The 22,969-nt window shown below is 40.6% G+C and overlaps 1 protein-coding gene across 3 annotated transcripts in view; it reads left to right on the top strand.

Annotated features, from left to right (window-relative positions):
* Positions 1–22,969, top strand: part of kaznb (kazrin, periplakin interacting protein b) — a 116,580-nt gene that overhangs the window by 73,668 nt on the left and 19,943 nt on the right. For 2 of the 3 annotated variants that reach the window (XM_061687534.1, XM_061687532.1), the window contains one exon: positions 5,819–5,926. In XM_061687534.1, coding sequence (XP_061543518.1) covers positions 5,819–5,926 — 108 coding nt within the window. Of the gene's footprint in view, positions 1–5,818; positions 5,927–12,710; positions 13,002–22,969 lie in introns of those variants that run through there. The other variant, XM_061687533.1, reaches the window with a different exon arrangement.

Here is a 22,969-nt window from a genome sequence, read left to right as displayed (position 1 = left end):
GCGGTGCTATATTGCAAAGTGCTTCTCCGCTACACTAGAAGTCATCGGTCCTGAAGAGGAGTGATGATCTGCAGCTCCTGCTGAGACATTGCAGAGTGAAACGCTGAGTCAGCGGGATAGCAGTGACCTTCAAGATTTAGCACTTATTGTCATCGCGTGGCACACAAGGTCGCTCTCTCCATGTTATTTGTGGTAATACATTTTCTAAAGTCACATCCAAGCGACAAGCTCCACAATAGACACTTCATCTTGCAGAGGAATAGAGTTCTAGTAGTGGTCAGCTGGGATGGGCTACAGTTCAACCGTGGCTCTTATGAGGACAAGCGCTATACAATGGATGGATACTCATGTGACTCTTTTCCATTCATTAGTATCATCTAAATCGTCTTACCATTACTAGTACACTGCTAAACTCAACATGGTAGGGTATAATGGAAAATGTTCTATTATGAGTGAATTAACTATAGGATTTTATACAAATAAGTAAGTGGGAAACTAATCTTTTGGGAGGGGTTTGTTTTTTGCCAATTTAATGAAATCAAAATCCCCCAAGCATTACAATATTACCCTTTTTTTATTGCAAAATATGGCATTCACAATTCAGCATCTCTTATTTGTTGCGGGAAAATGCATTCTATGAATGTGGTATTTACTAAAATTAAATCAAAGTTTTCACCTTTTAAGAATGTGACACTTTTAAAAGACGAATAATTCATCAATCTGCACAAAGTAGTTTTTCACTGGAATGTTGTTGTATGACTGCCTCCTGCAAATCATGCTGTTATTGATTTTTGACTTTATTCGAATAAAATTTGTATAGAAATCTAAAAATTGAATTTTTTAAAAAAATGAAATATTATATGATAAAATATTTGATTTTTGGACATTTTCAATGCATTTTTTTTTTTACATCGAACTGTAAAATGTTTGTATAAATTCATTGTCTACATCTTCAAGTGCAAGAACATATTAAACATGTTTCTACAAGTGTGTGGCATCGAAGGGTTTTGAAAACTTAAACAAATCCTTTATCCATCCCAGAATCGGTCATTTAATATGTTATAGCAGCAAAAATAGGCACGCAAAGCTTGCCAATACGGTCCAATATTGAGTAGTGTCAGCCAAATTAAGATCAACTGTGCCAATATGGTGTATTATTATTTTCCACATCAACTCAGAGGAACCATACAGGCTTTTTGACTCTTACAATCGAGGAACATGTTGCCTTTTATTTATGTAAAAAAAAATAAAAAATAAAAAAAAAAATGGCATTGCATATTCAGTTTGAAGAGAAAGTGTGCAGGTTCCACCACGTTGTCTTTCTGTACTTGTCTCATCCAGAGCTGCTAACAAGCTAGTTTTAGTTCTATTATTGATATTATTTTATATAGTGTTCTTTGACTACTACGCCTCACAGTGTATTGCTATTAGAGCATAAAAGCAGCAGAGGAAGAAGAGTCCAATGGAAGCGTTAGTGTTTCTCTGTATTATGCAGCTTGATGAGGACTTTTCTCACTAGATCCCTTCAATCTTTTATTATTGCGCACAGCTAGTTATGCCCTTTAACTCCTCGCACACGCTTGATCTCACTAGGATACCGCAGAACAATGTCTAAGCTCTAGCACAATCCATTCCAAGACTGCAAGATTTACACAGTAGGAAATACTGGTAATTGATTTAGTCTGTTCCTGGGTCAAACTGTTGCCATCACAAATTTTGATTTACTGTACGGGAATGTAGTATTATTATTATTTTTTAATAAGTTAGCCGATGTTGAAGTTAAGGAATAAATCAAAAAAAGAAAAAAAAAGAAAAGGAATTATTTACATTCTGTTTAATTGTGTCATTACTGTATGTTTTTTCTGTAAAATAAATTGTTTTAGAGCGCTACTTTTCTTTTAAAAAAAAACATATTACACATTTTTTGTGGGGGAGGCTCGAATTGATAAATGCATTCCATTCATTTCAATCGGGAAATATGATTTTAAATACGATTGTAACGGAACAAATTAACATGGATATTAGTCTTAGAATAGAAAAGCAGTCAATGGTTGTGATTAATAATACAAAGACATAGAAGACATAGAAGTTAATCGCCGTTAAAATAATGGGTGGATGGATAATAATGGTGGATACACCATTATGAAACTCGTCATAGGACTTAAAGGCACATCTCATTTTCCCCATATAGATGCCAATCTTGTTTTATCATTATTGTTGACTTAGTTGTTTGTACTGAGCAGCCAGGACACGTTTACTACTTCCCTATGTTATATTAGATTTCATTGGTCCTGTGTTACGGTTGTCACATTTTCTTTTTTTCTTTCCCCCCCCCCCCCCCCCATCACTTCTGTGAAATAAGACAAGAAACAGCAGTGATTTTGTCCAATTTATGAAGCTTTTTCTGTTATTCATAATTTTATGGATTGCATTAGCATTGCCACTATTTATTTATTTATTTTGGCAAGGCTGGTGAAAGGGAAATAACACCCAGCAGTTTACTCCTTCAGCCCCAGTTCATCCATTCTAAAAGAATGGATTGAGTGGATAACACAAAAAAATGATCAGCTGCTACCATTTTTACAGCTTTTATTTGTTTTATCTTTTAGTGCCATTAGCAGCTATTGGCAAAAAAAAAAAAAAAAAAAAGGTGCAAGAGATTTTTCTGCTGGAGTCCTTCCAGAGGCAGATTTCCTCGCTTAATGTTCCCTTTTTTTTTTTTTCTCCCAACCCAACCTCACCTAGCTGTTTTGGTCCGGGAAAGCTCATATGAGCTCCTGCCAGGACTGCCAGTACCAGCTGTGACACGCAGTATTAAGCAGCGGAGCTGTAATATGCTTGTGTGTGTGTGTGTTTGTGTGTGTGTGTGTGTGTGTGTGTGTGTGTGTGTGTGTGTGTGTGTGTATGTATGTATGTGTATGCGCGCGCTGATACAGTTGCACTTTTGCATGTGTTGGGCCAACAGTGCGTTTGTTGGCAATCCGCTGTTGCTCTTTTGACATGATTTTAATGTTTCTTGAAATAAAGCAATGGGTAGTAAGATAACACTAAAGCGCTCTTGCAAGAGGCCATACTGGATTAGTGTTGACTATTGTTGCCGCATCATACTTATATGATGAATGTTGTAAAAGAAAGGGCAGCTGGTTGAAATCTAAATTGCTTTAAAGCAGACTTATTAAGCTTTTTTTCACAATTCAAAACAGTTCCCATTAGTTTTAGTGTCGGTGACATACCTTTATTATGAATGTGCAATATATTTATTTATGTTATGTAAATTAGCCTCACTGTTATGTAACAGTAGGCTGGAAGTGCAGAATGGCTCACTCACAGACACATTTTCTGAATTATTGTTATTATTATTATTATCAGGGGTGACCTTACCATTTGGAAAAACATGCGCTATTGGCTGGGGCTCTGCGCTCTCCAGGGGACCCAAATATCTCATAATAACTGATTAATATATATATTTTTTTTATTTTTAAAACAATTATTATTGTTTCAGTTTTAATTTACACAAAATGCTTAATCTATCGTGATCGTTTTGATTATTCCCCCCCCCTGCCTTCTCATACAATGTACTATTAAATTTTTTTACTGCGCATGTACAGGCTTGATTCTGGAAGAGGGTTGTAAAACAAACTTGTTGGCACGTTGTGATGAATGAAATGTGTGAATGAAACCCATTTGAGCAGAGAAAAGGAGAAAGAGAGAGGTAAACAAACAGTTTTTATCAAAACTACTAAAGGTTTCAACCTTTGTCATTGTGACAAAATGTGTGTGTGAATGTGTGTAAAGAAAAGCAAGAGCCAGACACTCTGCTGTCAGTTGCAGGAGCACTGCTGTCAGTGTCAGCCGAGGAGGATGCAATCAAGATGAATTGCAGAGTTAAATTAGGCGAAATGGCAAACTATATTAAATGTCGATTACTGTTCGAATCAATTAAAGTAAAAGCGTTGACGTCATTCTCAAGAAAGATTTGAAGCACTGGCTCAGGAAATGGGAGAATGTTCCCACATTCACTCTTTTTTTTTATTTTTTTTTATTATAAATAGTGAACAGAAATTTAATTTTTCTACATTTTTCGAAACATAGAAAAATATAAAATGGCCTACTTTTGAGTTCATCCAGCCTCAGTCTCAAGCAGCCAGAGAACTTTTGTGACACAAGTCTGCTGCATGTTTTGTACACAAACAACTTGTGTAAAAAGGAAGAAACTTCACAAGGACTTGAAGTCAATGAGGCGTTGAAGTGCACGCTACACTAATGAACAAGTAAAAAGACTTCCAGCATCCTCCTCCTACACTGTGGAGGTTTTCAAACCATTAGTTCCGAGCGGGGAGCATCATCTCCCTCATCTTCCTCCCTCGCTGTGTAATGGGTGTGTCCCTGAAGGGGCTTTTTGTCGCCATGGGAGAGTAGACAGGTGGGGTGTGTGGAGGGTTCACATGGGCTTCACGGGGACTTGCAGAATCTTTTTGGGCTTCTTGCGTGCGGAGTATATATTGATCGCCAAGACACGTTGCTACGCTCATATAGATACAAAGTTGTTCAGCTACAGCCAAGTAAAAATAACTGTGCTGCTTTGATTTACGTGTCGTGTTTAGCGACGTGCAGCTTCACTGTGTCCCCCGGGGGCACTTAAGGAGGTCAGTTGGTCAGGGTGTTAAAAAAAGTCTTCCGTCAACTTTGTGGTTATTTCATGGCAGCGGAGAACTTGTTATAGACCATATGACTGATCGTCTGATTCTGTCCCTTTGTTGTTCAAAAGGAAGATTTACTGTCTGAGTTAAAAGCTGAGGAGATGTAAAAGTCATTGTTCACAACTTTCACATTGGATATAATTCCTCTGTCTTATTAATATTGCCTTAACCCTACACTAAAAACTTCAAACTCCTCCATTATACCTTCAAGGCCATTGACAACCTTGTCCCTCCATACTTGTGGAAGCTCCTCCACATCGCCACTCCAGCCCGCGCCCTCAGATCCTCCTCTTCCATCCACCTGACTGTTCCACCCGCCATCACAGCACGGCAGCTGAAGGCTCTGCTCCTCAGCTCTGAAACTCTTTGCCACCAGACCTCCGCAAGTCTCTCTACTGAAATCCAAACTCAAAACCCACCTGTTCAAGATCGCCTACTCACTATAACTGCACCGCCCTGTATTTTTTATTTTGGTATTGTTTTATTTCTGTCTTTACTGTTGTTTTATTGATGTACTGTGTCCTTGAGGGTCTTGAAAGGTGCTTTCAAATAAAATGTATTATTATTATTAATAACTCTAAACTAGTTTGGGTTTGAAATATGTGATTTTTTATACTATTCCTGGAATATTTTTGACACACCTAGTTCTTCCTTGACACCAATGACTGTACCGTAATCCGTCACCAGCAAGCCCTGCTGTGAACAGCACTCCCCCAAATAAAAAGGTTCATAGTTGCGTTTAGATGCCACAAGATGGCACCAAACCATAGCACTAATTTTCTGTTAGACTTGGTGCCATCTTGTGGCATCCCAGGGAATTTCATAAAGAGCACAAAAACAGCAAATTGGTGAGCTTTTCAGAGGATAGGTTCGCCCACAAACCTGTGAATAGGTGAATTTGTGAGTAGCAAAATGTAAAGAGGTTGGACATGACTGTCATCATCTTTTTTACGATATGTTGATGTTTAGTCCCTTTACCGTGAATACCATGTCATTAGAAATACCGATTAGTTTTGTTTTTTTGGGTTCTGGGCTGTCTTTTCCTATAAAAGTTGATGTCAAATTTCGAGTTGAGTTTCCAAGCTCATTGTCACATTGATTCCCCCCCAACTTTCCAGATCCAGCCGTGCATCACAGGCAGAAGACGGTGGTGACGGACATGTGCTACCCAGCAGAGATTTCCAGCCTGATGGACTTTGGCTCTCCCGACTGCTCGCTGGGCAAAGGTATACGCTCGCCTCCGGTATAGAGAGAGTGAGCAAGTGAGGCGTTGCCTTGGCGACCGTCTGCACGGGATTTATCAGGGTAGTTAAAAGAGACAGGAGGGAGGTTAAATCAGGGAGCAAAGGTGTGTGCTGGCCACCTTACACAACACTGCAGGGTTTGCATGTTGTAGTGTGCCATGCGAGAAACACCTTTCCAGTCTGAATAGAAGTAATTGCGCTGGAATTGCATCAGTGAGGCTGCTTATTTTCTTCATATACACATTTTTGCACCAAGGGCTGTGTGATAATCACGCTGACCAGTCTGCAATTTCAGTATATATGCTCAGCAAAACCATCATGAAGCGCTGTCATTGAGCAGAAATCCATAAACCCTTTGTGTGCATTTCTTTTTACACCTTGTGATTCTGCTGTTGAACTCCATTCTTCTGGATACAACATTGCCATAGCACTATAATATGCGTTATAATACTGCACTATTAAGTATATTACCAGAAAAAAAGTCACTTTGAGGAAAAAATGTTGCAATACTACCAGAATTAGCTGTATGCAGTATATTAGAATATAATATTGTTCATTTCCCTGAGATCTACAGTAGTTTCATAATATTCGAAAAACAATACTAATAATAATACAAAAGAATACTAGCTTTAGATACATATCGATGCTATGCTAGTGTATACTCAATGTGTCGTTGCCATAGTAACCCAGGATGACCTACTCCTGTAATGTTGATGGACCAGCCAGGACTTCTCTCATATTGCGTTAGCACTAGCGTCATTGCTAATGGCAATGTTCGGACCTGTCACCGTTTTAGTCAATGCAGTTTAATGTCACTATCCAATGAACAGCATGAACAGTATCTCCATTTATTTCTGATGCTAAAGCAACAATATGTAATAATTTGACTGTAAAATAGCACGAAATAGCTTCAAATTCATGTCAATACTACGCTGGCTTGTAATCAGTCTGTCTTTGCCATGGGAACCCTGCACGACTACTTTAGTGGTTTCTAATGTCGGTGGACCAGCCAGGACAACTCATGTTGTGTTAGCAACATCACTGCCTAATGAAAAGCAGTATCTCTGTTTTTTTCCATGCCAAATAAAGCAACAATATGTGATATGACTCGAAAATAAAAGCGTCAAATGCATGTTAATGCTATGCAGGCTGGCAATAAACAGACAAGCATCCCCTGCCGTAGCCATGGCAACCCTGCATCACCTACTGACGTGGCGGAGCATCCCTCGATACATTAACGTTTACCCTCATTATGCTCTTTCGTGTCTTTCCCGTTTGTATCGCCAGTTACATTTCTCGGCTGCAAGGGGAGCTGGAGAGCCAAAAGAAATCTGCCTTAATGGGATTTTAATATTTCGGTTTGTCTCTGCTGCGGCTCGCTAGTAACGTAGACTGACAGTTCAACGGCAAGGTCTTTTTTGACGACTTCCGCAGGCTTTTAAAAGCGAGCGGGGCCAATGAATGACACGGCGGTGCAGGGTGTTAAGCTGAAGGGAAAAAAGACAGCGAGAGAGTGGAAATGTTGCAGTTGAAGAAGTGTTAGGATGAAAGCAATGAGTGTGGATGAGATGGAGTGCTGGAGGAGGAGGTCCACTACTTCTTTTCATTTTGACGAGCTTAGCTATTAAGACAAAAGAAATTCCGTCTGGTTTTAATGGATTTGGATGGAGTTATTACAGCAATACTTAGTCTGTGTTAAAAAGCCTTAAGGGGACATATTATGGCAAATTGACTTTTAATAGCTTGTGTTCAACTAGTTGGGTGTGTGCCTGCCCAGCCATCAAGTGAAATTGTTTGTTTGGTGGTGTGTTAATGTGCCACATACACACAGTGCTGTGCAGCGTCCACAAGTGAAAACGCTTCTATTGTCATTACTGAAGCTTGTATTTTATTTTATTTTATTTACAGTCTTGGCTTTGCTTTGACAAGTAGAAGCAAGCAGCTGGCGAGAGGACAAAAAAAAAATGAGGAAAAAGTGAGAAAATAACACAGTTGTTACGGATGTAATATTGTAGGAATAAGAAAAAGGTCAAAATATGATTAAAAGAAAGGGATAATTATAGGAGGAGGAAAAAGTCCCAATTTGGAGAATAAAGTTAGTTGGAAAAAGTTGTAATATTCAGAATATTAGGTGGAGAGCGCTTTTTATTATTATTTTTTTTGGGTCATTCCCCATACACTACAATACAGTATTATTTACTGTAAGCAAAAGCAAAGCAAATGTATTTATATAGCGCATTTCATACACATGATTAAAAGCATTTAAAAAAAAGAAAAAAACAGCTTATAAAGATTTAAAAGAAAAGAGGAAAAGATAAAATAAAATAAACATACAATTAAAACAGCATACAGTGCAAGAAATATAATTTAAAAGTAGAAATGCTCTGAAAAGCAAAAAAAATAAGCGTTTTTAAACCTGAACTTAAAAACATTCACACTTGGGGCTGATGTCACTTCTGTTGGCAACTTATTCCATTTGTGTGCAGCATAATAGCTAAAGCTGTAAAGCTAAAGAGCTTCTCCTGGTCTGCTTGGCACATGCAAGCCTTCACTCTGGATATGTTCTTCAGATGGTCGAAGGCAGTTTTAGTCATTGATTTGATATGACATGACTGTTGAAAGTCAGGTCGTAATCTATCAGTACATAAAGGTTTCGGACTTGGTCTTTGGTTTTTAAAGAGAGCAACTCCAGGTATTTACAAACCGCAATCCTCTTTTCTTTATTTCCCCCCAAAATTATCTCAGTTTTGTTGTGGTTTAATTGAAGAAAATGTTGGCTCATCCAGTAATTTATCTGTTTTAGACAGTGACACAACACCTCAATTGAACTGTAGACACTGCTAGATATAACTGTGTCATCTGCATAGCTATGATAGTCAAAATTAAAGTTCTGAAGAATTTGACCCAAGGGTAGCATATACAGGCTGAACAGGAGGCGTCCAAGAACTGACCCTTCAGGGAGCCCATAGGTCATTGCCATTCGATGAGATTGAACACTTCCAATTGTTACAAAATAACTCCTTTCCTCCAGGTAGGACCTATAACCATTTAAGGGTTGGTCCATTTAGTCCTACCGTATCAAAAGCCGCACTGAGGTCCAACAGAACCAGAATTGACATCTTTCCCGAGTCAGTATTCAAATTCTGACATGGTATTAAGAGTTTTTCCTGGGTGGCTTCAGATGTAGTATTTATCATTTTGCTGATTTGTGCTGATACTTAACCTGGTGGATTGTATTTTTTCACTAAAATAACAAGCAAATTCATTGCTTGAAGTGGTGTTAGAGTTTGCCAATTTCCTGCCGTCTGTAAAGTAGTGAAGGTGTCCGGATGTGAACAGATGAGTATGTGATTGATGAGTGTGTCTGAATGTGATTGGATGAACGAGTCAGGGGTCGGAGCCTGTGCAACCGAGGACGACGGGGTGAGTGGGCGAGCGAGCTTCTGTTCGGAGGAAGTTGACAACTGAAAACACTATAATTGAGATCATTGACTAATCGAAGGGGACTCGACTATGGTCGCCTTAGCATCGACTATGAAAACATCTAGTCGTTCAACCCCTAAATGATAAGAGCAGAAGTTGTGACCTAAGAAATCCCTGCCTCTGTTACTGCTCTGATACAAGCTGAAAAACTGCCAGTTGCACTTCGTCTCCCTTTTCTGCCTTTTATACAAAACAGCGACACGAAAAAATGTGGGAAAAGGGTTGCTTTTACAGACAGTGTAAAAAGGGCTTCAGGCACCATCCCGCCTCTGTTGCGGCTGTGATATTACCTCCGAAGCTGGAAAAGTCCTTTGTCATATTTCCCTTTCCATGTCTAAACCATTTTTTACAGATATGCAGCACGCATGTCTTTTCTAAGCAGTGTCTTCTTCTTTTCCTTTCGGCTTGTCCCTTTAGGGGTCGCCACAGCGCGTCATCCTTTTCCATGTAAGCCTATCCCCTCCATCCTCCTCTCAAACACCAACTGTTCCTCATGTCTTCCCTCACAACATCCATCAGCCTTCTCTTTGGTGTTCCTCTAGCTCTCTTCTGTCACATAACACACCTGACACCTTGCTCCACCCGTTCCAACCTGCTTGGACCCGTTTCTTCACTTCCTGACCACACTCACCATTGCTCTGGATGCTTGACCCCAAGTATTTAAAGTCCTCCACCCTTGCTATCTCTTCTCCTTGTAGCCTCACTCTTCCCCCACTACCCCTCTCATTCATGCAAATATATTCTGTTTTACTTCGGCTAATCTTCATTCCTCTGCTTTCCAGTGCATGCCTCCATCTTTCTAACTGTTCCTCCACCTGCTCCCTGCTTTCACTGCAGATCACAATGTCATCTGCAAACATCATGGTTCATGGGGATTCCAGTCTAACCTCATCTGTCAGCCTGTCCATCACCACTGTAAACAGGAAGGGGCTCAGGGCTGATCCCTGATGCAGTCCCACCTCCACCTTAAATTCGTCTGTCACACCAACAGCACACCTCACCACTGTTCTCCTGCCCTCGTACATGTCCTCTATTATTCTAACATACTTCTCTGCCAGTAGTGGGCAGTACCACAGTTCCTGTCTTCGTACTCTGTCATAGGCTTTCTCTAGATCTACAGACACAAAGTAGCTCCTTCTGACCTTCTCTGTACTATTCCATCAACATCCTCAAGGCAAATAATGCATCTGTGGTACTCTTTCTAGACATGAAACCATACTGTTGCTCGCAAATACTGACTTCTGTCCTGAGTCTAGCCTCCACTACTCTTTCCCATAACTTCATTGTGTGGCTCATCAGCTTTATTCCTCTATAGTTCCAACAGCTCTGCACATCACCCTTGTTCTTAAAATGGGCACCAGCACACTTTTCCTCCATTCCTCAGGCATCTTCTCACGCACTAGAATTCTATTGAACAAGCTGGTCAAAAACACCACAGCCACCTCTCCTAGATGCTTCCATACCGCCACAGGAATGTCATCAGGACCAACTGCCTTTCCATTTTTCATCCTCTTTAATGCCTTCTAACTTCCCCCTTACTTATCATTGCCACTTCCTGGTCCACCACAATTGCCTCTTCTACTCTCCCTTCGCTCTCATTTTCCTCATTCATCAACTCCTCAAAGTATTCTTTCCATCTATCTACCACACTAGTGGCACTAGTCAACATATTTCCTTCTCTATCCTTAATCACCCTAACCTGCTGCACATCCTTCCCATCTCTATCCCTCAGTCTCGCCAACCTGTATAGATCCTTTTCTTCTTCTGTAGTGTCCAACCTGGCATACATGTCATCATATGCCTCTTGTTTGGCCTTTGCCACCTCTACCTTTGCCCTATGTCGCATCTCAATGTATTCCTTTCGCCTCTCCTCTGTCCTCTGTGTCCCACTTCTTCTTAGCTAACCTTTTTCCTTGTATGATTTCCTGTACTGAGAGGTTCCACCACCAAGTCTCCTTCTCTCCTTTCTTGCCAGAAGATACACCAAGTACTCTCCTGCCTGCCTCTCTGATCACCTTGGCTGCAGTGGTCCAGTCTTCTTGAACCTCCTCCTGTCCACCGAGAGCCTGTCTCCCCTCTTCTCGAAAAGATGTACAACACTCGTCCTGGCTCAGCTTCCACCACATGGTTCTCTGCTCTGCCTTTGTCTTCCTAATCTCCCTCTCCACCACCAGAGTCATTTTACACACCACCATCCTATGCTGTCGAGCCACACTCTCCCCTTCCACTACCTTACAGTCGGTAACCTCCTTCAGATTACATCGTCTGCACAAAATGTAATCCACCTGCGTGCTTTTACCTCCGCTCTTGTAGGTCACCCTATGTTCCTGCTTCTTCTGGACAGAAGTGTTCACTACAGCCATTTGCATCCTTTTTGCAAAGTCTACCACCATCTGTGCCTCCAAGTTCCTTTCCTGGATGCTGTCATCCATCCATCACTTCTTCATCACCCCTATTTCCTTCACCAACATGTCCATTACAATATGCACCAATCACAACTCTCTCTCCGTCTGGGATGCTCAGAACTACTTCGTCTAGCTCCTTCCAGAATTTCTCTTTCACCTCTAGGTCACATCATACCTGTGGGGCATAGCCACTAAGCACATTATACATAACACCCTCAATTTCAAGTTTCAGCCTCATCACTCGATTTGATACTCTTTTCACCACCAAGACATTCTTAGTCAACTCTTCTTTTAAAATAACCCGCCTCCATTTCTCTTCCCATCTACACCATGGTAAAATAATTTAGACCCTGCCCCTAAACTTCTAGCCTTACTGCCTTTCCTCCTGGTCTCCTGGGCACACAATATATCAACGTTTCCCCTAATCATCATGTCAACCAACTCCTGAGATTTTCCACCTCTTCTTTGACTTCGACCCACAGTAGCTGAATTTCCACCGGCGCCCTGCAGCTTGACTGCACCAGTGGCGGACGTTATTAACCCGGGCCACGACCGATCCGGTATTGAATTCTTTGGATGAACGCTCATATTTGTTTGGCAAAGTTTTAAGGCGGATGCCCTTCCTGACGCTACTCTCTGCATTTATCCGGGCTTGGAACTGGCCTACAGTTTGCACTGGCTTGTGCCCCCATTCTTTTCTAAGCAGTATGAAAGGTTCTATTGTTCTGTACTGTGGTGTTGTAGCTCTCGGCCATCAGGTGGCATCAGTGTGCCTCTGACTCACCTGGCTTGTTGTCACCTGGGACCTCAGGTGCAGTTTCCCCTCCCCTCCCCTTCCTCCTCCTCCTTCTCCTTGTGCTCCCCCAGGAGGGGGGTAGTGCCACTTGCTGGGTGTGTCCCTCCGAACAGGCGCAGAACGAGAAAGACGCTCTCAGGGCACCACTTCCTGGTTACCTGGTCTGTTCTGGGGCGGGACCTCGGCGGTGAAGGGCTCTTACACGGGTGGTGTATGTTGTGTGTGTTGAACGTGTCGATCCGTGTGTGCGCATCTGTGTTTTGTGCTTGCTTCCACTTGCTATGAGAGCTCGCACAGACGGGACTGACAGTGGAGCCGAGCCGAGCCAGGGCCAACGAGGCCATGAGGTCTGACAGGGAGGAGGGGAAGGCTGGTGAGTGGTACACAGTGACACAGGTCCAGGCTTTTTGGTGTTGCTGTGCATGTGTGTGTGCGTGTGTGTGTGAGCCGAGACTGGAGCGGGTTCAAGTTCACAATGTCATTGTGAGCCTGTGAGTCTGTTATTACATTTTAGGTGAAACTACTGCATTGCAATTTTAGAGCAAGATATCACGGATGGATGATGTCACACTCATTGAAATGAGTGTAACCTTACGATAACATGATCATAGCAGCAGCTTTTGCTTATCTGATCGTCTCCGTCTAAAGGAAAAAATATGGGTAAAAAAAAAAACATTTTTTTTTTCATGAACCATAAATCGGGTGCTAATTGGGGGGGGAAACACAATTGCAGTGTGTTATAATGTTCAATTGTTTTATTGTTGATATTTCATTATCATGATTTAGCATTGTAAAATATTGTATAGAATATAATGTGCATTTTATTTGTATAAAACATGATTTATTATTTTATAATGATAGAAATTATTTCACTACATTTGTCATTTACATACAGTATATTAAAAATATATATTTATAAAATATACATACATCAATTTATTATTTTTATATTTATGTAAATTCATGTTCACTACATTTTATTTTATTCAGGTGTATGACTTTTTTTATATTTTATATATTTTTTAATTTATCATACCTCCCAACACTCATATCTAAAATCCTCTTTCCCCATCGAAATGAATGAAAATGTCATTAATCCCGTCCAGCCCCCCAATGAAACACCAACAAAATAAATAATAAGTAAAATAGTGCTAAATAGTATTTCACTTTATAAAAAACACATGGTAATATCATAAGTTTAATAGAATTTTAATAATTAAACAGTTTGTGCATCATCATTAATTCCTTGTGCGGCTCCTTCTGGTGTGCACGCCATAGTCACCAGGGAGCAGTATAATCTAAGCATATTGATAAGAAACGAAGAAGACGGTCAAAAATTATTGTTAGCTAAATGGCAGCAGGAAGTGCAGAGGCAATATTTTAAGTAACATTTTTACAAGTGTAAAATACGTATCATAATCAAGCCAGGTACAAATAAAATAAAGTAAAACTACTCATCCTTTAAAGACAGGAAGAGCGATACTAGTGGTCACAATTGGTATCTTTTGTTTTGCTAGTAGTAACATAGTGGCTTTTTATAGGTAATGTGCAGAATCTGCTTGGTAAAATGAATTTGTGCCTTTGTGGTATATTGAATTGTATTGCTTGTATTGTACGGCATATGGCGATGCCAGAAAAAATCATTCCCAATTGTACAACTACTACAAGTAGTATGAGGCACATGCTATATATTACATTGTATATTTTAGCATGTATCTTACGGCTTTATATTTACATGCATTCTTGATGTCATCCTGAGGCTTCTAATGTGAATATTACAGATGGGTTTTGTGCAGTTGAGATCTCCTGCACCTCCTCGTTGTCGTTATACGCCAAGATAGGGCATGTGCCTATGGACGACGTGTTTATCTGTTAATCTGGCACAATAGAATGTAAGCATAGCGTGCACGAGTGTGGTGGTATGTGGATATGTGGAAAGGAGCAGGCATAAGCACGCTCGCATAGTTTGTGTTGGAGCACGTGCTTGGATTTAATACACTGTAGGCGATTATATATATATATATATATATATATATATATATATATATATATATATATAATATATATTTTGACCAGCTTGTTCAATAGAATTCTAGTGAGTGAGAAGATGCCTGAGGAATGAAGGAAAAGTGTACTGGTGCCCATTTTTAAGAACAAAGGTGATGTGCAGAGCTGTGGCAACTATAGAGGAATAAAGTTGATGAGCCACACAATGAAGTTATGGGAAAGAGTAGTGGATGCTAGACTCAGGACAGAAGTGAGTATTTGCGAGCAACAGTATGGCTTTATGCCTAGAAAGAGTGGTCAGAAGGAGATACATTGTCTCTTTGTAGATCTAGAGAAAGCCTATGACAGAGTACCCAGAGAGGAACTGTGGGGTACTGCATGCGGAAGTCTGGAGTGGCAGAGAAGTGTGTTAGAATAATACAGGATATGTACGAGGGCAGCAGAACAGCAGTGAGGTGTGCTGTCGGTGTGACAGAAGAATTTAAGGTGGAGGTGGGACTGCATCAGGGATCAGCCCTGAGCCCCTTCCTTTTTGCAGTGGTGATGGATAGGCTGACAGATGAGGTTAGACTGGAATCCCCCGTGGACCACGATGTTTGCAGATGACATTGTGATCTGCAGTGAAAGCAGGGAACAGCTGGAGGAACAGTTAGAAAGATGGAGGCATGCACTGGAAAGAAGAGGAATGAAGATTAGCCAAAGTAAAACAGAATATATGTGCATGAATGAGTGGGGTGGTGGGGGAAGAATGAGGCTACAGGGAGAAGAGATAGCAAGGTTGGAGGACTTTAAATACTTGGGGTCAACCGTCCAGAGCAATGGTGAGTGTGGTCAGGAAGTGAAGAAACGGGTCCAAGCAGGCTGGAACGGGTGGAGGAAGGTGTCAGGTGTGTTATGTGACAGAAGAGTCTCTGCAAGGATGAAGGGCAAAGTTTATAAAACAGTAGTGAGGCCAGCCATGATGTATGGATTAGAGACAGTGGCACTGAAGAGACAACAGGAAGCAGAGCTGGAGGTGGCGGAAATGAAGATGTTGAGGTTCGCTCTTGGAGTGACCCATTGGATAAAATTAGAAATGAGCTCATCAGAGGGACAGCCAAGGTTCGATGTTTTGGAGACAAAGTTAGAGAGAGCAGACTTCAATGGTTTGGACACGTCCAAAGGAGAAATAGTGAGTATATTGGTAGAAGGATGATGAGGATGGAGCTGCCAGGCAAGAGAGCTAGAGGAACACCAAAGAGAAGGTTGATGGATGTCGTGAGGGATGACATGATGGCAGTTGGTGTTCGAGAGGAGGATGCAGGATATAGGCTTACAGTGGAAAAGGATGACGCGCTGTGGCGACCCCTAACGGGACAAGCCGAAAGGAAAAGAAGAAAAAAAAAAATATATATATATATATATATATATATATATATATATATATATATATATATATATATATATATATATATATATATATATATATATATATATATATTGCCTGTTGGTGTGAATGTGAGTGCGAATGGTTGTTTGTTTTAATGCATGCGATTGGCTGGCGACCAGTTCAGGGTGTACCCTGCCTCTTGCCCGAAGATAGCTGGGATTGGCTCCAGCACGCTCGCGACCCTAGTGAGGCTAAGCGGTACGGAAAATGGTTGGAGAGAGAGAGAGAGAGAGAGAGAGAGAGAGAGAGAGAGAGAGAGAGAGAGAGATATATATATATATATATATATATATATATATATATATATATATATATATATATATATATATATATATATATATATATATATATATGTGTGTGTGTGTGTGTGTTGGAATTGTGGATTCTTGAGGATGTCTAGTGGGGTTAAGTGAAAATTAACCTCTCCATACATGCCACACCGGACAATTCATTAGGTACACCTGCACAAACCGATGCCATAATATTTGCTGTGTGTTATCTACATTTGTATGTTTGTACTGTAGATTGAATGATTGTGGGTTATTATTATCATTATCATTATTATTATGGTCACTGATGGTGTAGTGGTACACTCGCCTGAGTTTGGTGCGGGCAGCGTGGGTTCAGTTCCCACTCAGTGATGGTGTGAATGTGAGTGCGAATGGTTGTCTGCGTCTATATGTGCCCTGTGACTGACTGGCGACCAGTTCAGGTTGTAGTCGGCCTTTCGCCCAAAGTCAGCTGGGATAGGCTACAGTGCCCTGTGACCCTAACCAGGATAAGCGGTGTTGAGAATGGATGCATGGATTATTGTCATCATCATTGCTGTTGTATTGTAGTAGCTGTAGTTGTGAGTTAGTTAGTTAGACAGATTAAAGGCATACCAGTTGTTCGGTTGGTTGTTTGGCAGGCTGGTTGGTTGGTTAGTTTGTTTGATGGGCATTGTTGGTTGGTTAGTTTGTTGTATTACATACTGATTGGTTGGTAGTGAGTTTTATATCGCTGACATAACTTATTACACTCACTACAAACTTGGCCACGGTGTGAATGATTGTGGATGTAATTAATGATTATCATTATATTTTAATATTTTCTATTTAATTATTTGATATGATTTAATCTTGGGGCTAAAAGTTTATATCCCAGTTGTGTGTTTTTGTGGCTTTGCTGTGGTTGATCTCCAGTCACAGCCTCAAATTCCAGATGAATATCAATAGGACAGATTGTACAATAAGAGAAGATAAGCAAAAGAAAAAAAGCAGATGGTATCATCACACTCACAGTGTGCTTGTGAACGTGACGTCAATGGAGAACCCACAGATAGCACCACACCATTGTTTAATTTGGACTTTTTGTTAATATTAATATTTTATTTAGTCTCTGTGATAAGATTCAAGGACTTGTGTTATGCATAGTACTGAATGCTCATTAACCGGTGAACCGCCATGTTAAAATCCTTTAATTCCAAGCACGTACAAATAACCTTGATGATGTCCCTCACTGGCTTTCGGAGCGTGCTGATCACTGTGCCCATTGTGCCGTTTTGACAACTCTTTAGTTAATATTTAAAGCCATGTATTGTATCTGTGGCTTTTATCAGTCTCCTCAGAGTTTATCTCTGTCATAGGCATATTAATTCTCTGTATGAATAATAATCCTTTGCTGCTTACCAGTATTAGAATGGGACTTCACTTCAACTATTGTACGTTGCAGATTTAGCATTTTGTATAGATACTTTTTGTTTATCGAAAAAGCAAGTTAGTTAGTTGGATTACAGGCTTAAAAAAATGGCTGACAGGGTGGTTGGTTGGTTGATTAGTTGGATTGGAGGCATATTAGTTAGTTAATTTGTTAATTACGGTCAGTCAGTCAGTGAGTCTGAATCAATTACTTGATATAATGGTATAAGTTAGTTTTTTTAGCTAGTTTATTGCTTAGTTTGTTTGTTACTTATTTACTTACTTACTTGGTGAAGTGGTACAAGGTAGTTAGTCTTAGTTATCCTGTTAGTTAGTCTGTTACCTGGCTTGTTAGTTAGTTGTTTTCTGGGAATACAATTCGTTAGTTAGTTAGTTAGTTAGTTAGTTAGTTAGTTGGTTAGTTAGTTAGTTAGTTAGTTAGTTAGTTAGAGTATGTTTGAAATCGATTGGGAGCGAGGGAACCCAAGTCAGGAAAGGGCATTAGGTACCGCTTGGTCCAAGCACTATGACTTTGGTTTTACTTGCGTTGAAATTTAAAAGAGCCATCCAAGCTTTAATGTCCTTCAAGCAATCCAGGAAGAGTGTTAGGCAATTGGAAACATTTGGTTTAAGGGGCAGGTAAATTTGAGTATTGTCTGAATAAAAGTGGAACAAAATGCCATATTTTTTAATGATAGCACCTAAGGAGCGCAGGTACAGGAAGAAGAGGATAGGCCGAAGAATGGAACCTTGGGGGACTCCGTTTTCAAGAGGTACAGCGCACGACTGATGCTTACCAAGACTAACAGAAAAACTACTATTGGACAAATAAGACTGAAACCACCGAAGAGCAGTGCTACTAATGCCCACACAATGCTCCAGGAGAGAAATGAGGATATCGTGGTCCACTGTGTCAAAGGCAGCAGTAAGGTCTAAATGAATAAGAATGGCATACTCCCCAGTGTCAGTAGCTAAAATCAAATCATTAAAAACTGTTACAAGTGCTGATTTGCTTCAGAGGAGTGGCGTAAAACCAGATTCGAAAACCTTGTGGATTCCATGTGTGTATTAAAAAAAAAAAAGACTCCAGTTGTCCGAGTACAACTTTCTCCAGTATTTATGAAATAAAAAGGATTTTAGAAATGGGTCTAAAATTGTTAAAAACTGCAGCATGGATGTTATTTTTTATTTATTTTAATTAAGGGTTGCGCCAGAGCCTGTTTAAAACGTTTTGGTACATCACCTGTACCAAGGCTGCTACTTGTAATAAATTGAACACTAAGTCCAATAGTGTCCCTGATTTCTTTAAAAAAAAAAAAAAAAAAAAAAAGTGAGGAGGGACAACAGCCAAAGGGAAACCTGAGAGTTTAATTTGAGAAAAAAATTATTTCAGAGCAAAAAGTGTGACTGGCTCAAACTGATCAAAAACAGCAGAACAAGTGACTGTGATTGACGGGTCCGAGGAAGGGGGTAAATGACTTGCTCTAATGGTAGTCACACACAAAATTGGAGAAATGCCTGACAATTTGGAGTGGAAGCTTCAATGGAAGTGGCTTGGGGAACATTGAAGATGCTGTTAAAAAGGACGCGGGGTTTGTGACATTAAAAATAATGCCAGAAAAATATTTAGTTATTTGAGTTTTAACAACTTTTTGATAATTTCAACAGCATTCCTTTAAAATATCATACAACACCTGTAGCCTATCCTTTTTCCATGCACGGTATTGGGATTTTGGGGCCTTGGTGGAGGTCTGTGCTTTACTGAGCGCCTTCCCAGTTTTTTTAACACTAGTGTTGTATCATCTACTCAAGCCTCACTGTGGAGCATTTTGTAGACGAGCCTGGAATCAGTGCATCATCTCCAAGGAGACATCGTGACAGGAAAAGTTCTTTCCCGATGAACCCCGATCAATGCGATGAGCACCGAGGCGTAGACTAACGATTAACCAATCAGCTCAGAGAAGCACGACTAACTCCACTGCCAAACTTTGCAGCGTGTTTTTGAGCAACAGCTTCAGATTTAGCAAAATCGAAAATCAACCATATGGTCTCAACATGTAGCCACATTCTGGCTGTAAAAAAGTCCAAGTTCTCTTTTCCCCATAAGAAATAGTCAGTTTAAGTTTTATGTCTGTATGTATGTATGTACAGTATGGATGCATGTTTGTATGCATGTATGTAGGTATTGTATGTTTGTACAGAATGTGAATGTATACTGGATGCATAATTGATTGTATTGTTTTTCTTTCTCCTTTGTGATTTTAACCACTATTATTTTATTATTTCGTGTCCTTGAGTTTCGTGTAAGGAGCTTGACCAATGTCAGTGGGTGGGCGGAGTGAGAAAGCAAAACATGTTATCAGAGGCGTCCTAAATTTATAACGCAGTTGTCCAATGCAATGTTCATCCACATAAATTCAACAAATTGTTTTCCATTGAAAGTCGCCTCGTCACCCGCCGATATGCTTCACTGTGACAGTGCGACTGACCGCTCGTCTTGTCGTGACAGCGGCATGAGGTACGTCTGAACAGTGTTGTCCGTGCGTTGTCGTCAGCCCCGGCGGTGATGTCCTTGGACACGTGCCCAGCGTGCGTGTGATAAACGTGCGAATCAATTACAGCTATCCGCGCTTGGCATCCTGGTGCTCGGCTCGCTTGTAACGCAAACCCACTGGCAATTCATTAGCGGTCCCCCATAGACACTGACACTGTACGCTGTACATAAACTCTGAATGTCTACTGAAAGTCAATACTCAGACTTTGGATTGACAATTTTGGAGATGATATATCTCGCAACCCTAGTCAGGAGAAGCGGCTCAGAAAATGGATGGATGGATGAAATGTCATTAGTCAATTCCTGAAAGAAACACCAAAATTTTTTTCTTACATGGGTTGAAAGCAATAGACTGTTTTTGTTTCCCCCCCCCAGGGCCACTGCAGATAGCCTACCGATTATTAGTAGTCAAGGTGGCTGATAAAGAGTATTTGGAGCCGATATGAATTTGCATTAATGGAAAAGTATTAGCGTCAAAATTTTGAATGATCAAAACTCCAACACTTCACTTCATTTAAATGCCTTTAAGCATAAATTTTTTTCTCACTTCAATCAAGTTACCACTCTATATCAATTTGTTATGTAATACAGTGGAATTACTTAAGTGTTATGTCCCCGAAGTTGTAGAATTACGAATTTATCGAAAAATTGTGGTGGTCAATATCTGCATCAGTCACACAAAACTTCATTTGGCAGGCCGGCTTCATGTGTGATGTCAGCGCCTTGCAAGTCTTCAGTTCAGTAAAGCATCAAAAGACATGACAGTAATTAACTTCTGCAGCACGGTTGCCTAGTGTTTAGCACGTCTGCCACGTCAAGTTTGGAGTTTGAATGTCTGCTCTGCTCTGTAGAGTTTGCATGTTCTAGCGGTGCTTACGTGGGTTTTCTCCGAACACTCTGGCTTCCTCGCATTCTGAAAACATGCATCTTGGGGTCGTTAAACGATCTAAATTGTCCATAGGTGTGAATGTGATTACGAATGCGTGTTTGTCTGTATGTGCCCTGTGATTGACTGGCGCCCTCTCAGCCATAGTCAGCTACAGACTCTTAATGAGGACAAGCCCTATAGATGATGGATGGATGGATGGATGCATTTATCTGTTGAGATTGTTTGTCACAATTTTGAATATTCTCGATGGGCCGTGACAACCGAGCTCATCTGAGTTATTCCAGTGCACGCAGGCTGCAGTCATCCAAGGTTCATCTGTTACCTGAACGATGTGTTCAATCAAGAGCCCAGAGTCTGATCTTTACGCTTTAATTAGATGGAGGCTAAAGCTAAGCAGACCCCTGCTCCTCTCGTAATAGAGTGCAGAAATGCAAAGAGTCTGTGGCTCGGCCCAACTCTGTGTTGGCCACGTGCATAAGGAGTTACCATCGTAAATACTGAACAGGTTTAACATTTAGGATTATTACAAAAAAATTAGTAAAATAATCCATTTAGGATTATTTTACACTCCTCCCTCCATGGGAGGGAGGAGTGTAAAATAAGCTTTTTAGAGACATCAGACTGTCTGACCTTTGCGGACATTGAAGGGGGTAAAAATGATCAAATTCCACCCGATTATCCGTTTGTGTGTACCCGATTTAAAGATTTTTGATAGTTAGCCTTGACTATTTTCCGAGCAGCTTGGAGAGCAAAAATCATTCTTAACACACGCCCACACCACAGAATAATTGCTCAGGATAACTTTAATAGAGACATCCAACAATCGGACCTTTGTTGTCTTCTGAAGGGGTAAAAAAAAGCTCCAATTTGGCCCAATTGTCGGTATGTGTGTACCCAGCTTTTAACATTTACAACTGTCAGATCTGGGAGGAAAAATCATTGTTAAAACACCCCACACCACAGGATATTCAGTCAGGATAATCTTTTCTAGACATCTGATCATTTGGCCTTTGTTGACTTGATCAGAAGGGGGAATGCTCAAATTCATCCAGATTATTGGTGCGAGTGTAACCCGATTTGAACATTTATGACAGTCAGCTCTGACCGTTTTCCGATCAAGGAGGAACAGTCCCCACACCACAGGATAATTGCTCAGGATAATTTGTCAGATGCATCTGATAATCGGGCTCTTGCTATCTTTGATTGGAAGGGGTGGAAAAAATCTCTAATTCGTGTTGATTATCAGTATGTGTGTATCCCCGCTTTGAACATTTACGATTGTTGACCCTGACCCTTTTCCGGGCAGATCGAGGAGGAAAAATCACTCTCAGCACACCCCACACCAAGGGATAATCGCTCAGGATAATCTTTCAGAGGCATCGGGCAATCGTGCCTTTGCTGACTTTGATAGGAAGGGGTGAGGCGGTTCAAATTCATCCCAATTATCGGTATCCGTGTGTCCAACTTTATGTTACACTTCCTCAGAGCAGGAAAAAGAGGAGTCCGTTGCTGTATGCCATCCATGTGATGATTCCTCTTATCAATGCAATTTCAAGACTTTTTCCCGTTTGTTTGATGAAGCGCCCACTCTTATCAGCTAATTGCTTCATTGGTCCTTTTCAGCGTTTTGCACCCAAGCGGAACATTCATCTTATTGCTTGGTGCAGTTTGGATTCGACTCTGCGGTGGACGTTGTCGTCTATATGTCGGCAAATGATGTTTAGTTATTTTTAACCGCGTTGTAATTCACAGGAATTAGCACCAAAAAACCTCCTTCAGGTTG

The sequence above is a fragment of the Phycodurus eques genome, chromosome 10, assembly GCF_024500275.1.
Source record: "Phycodurus eques isolate BA_2022a chromosome 10, UOR_Pequ_1.1, whole genome shotgun sequence".
NCBI lineage: Eukaryota > Metazoa > Chordata > Actinopteri > Syngnathiformes > Syngnathidae > Phycodurus > Phycodurus eques.
The sequence above is the reverse complement of the archived record's forward strand: the minus strand, read 5'-3'. Positions and strand labels throughout refer to the sequence as shown.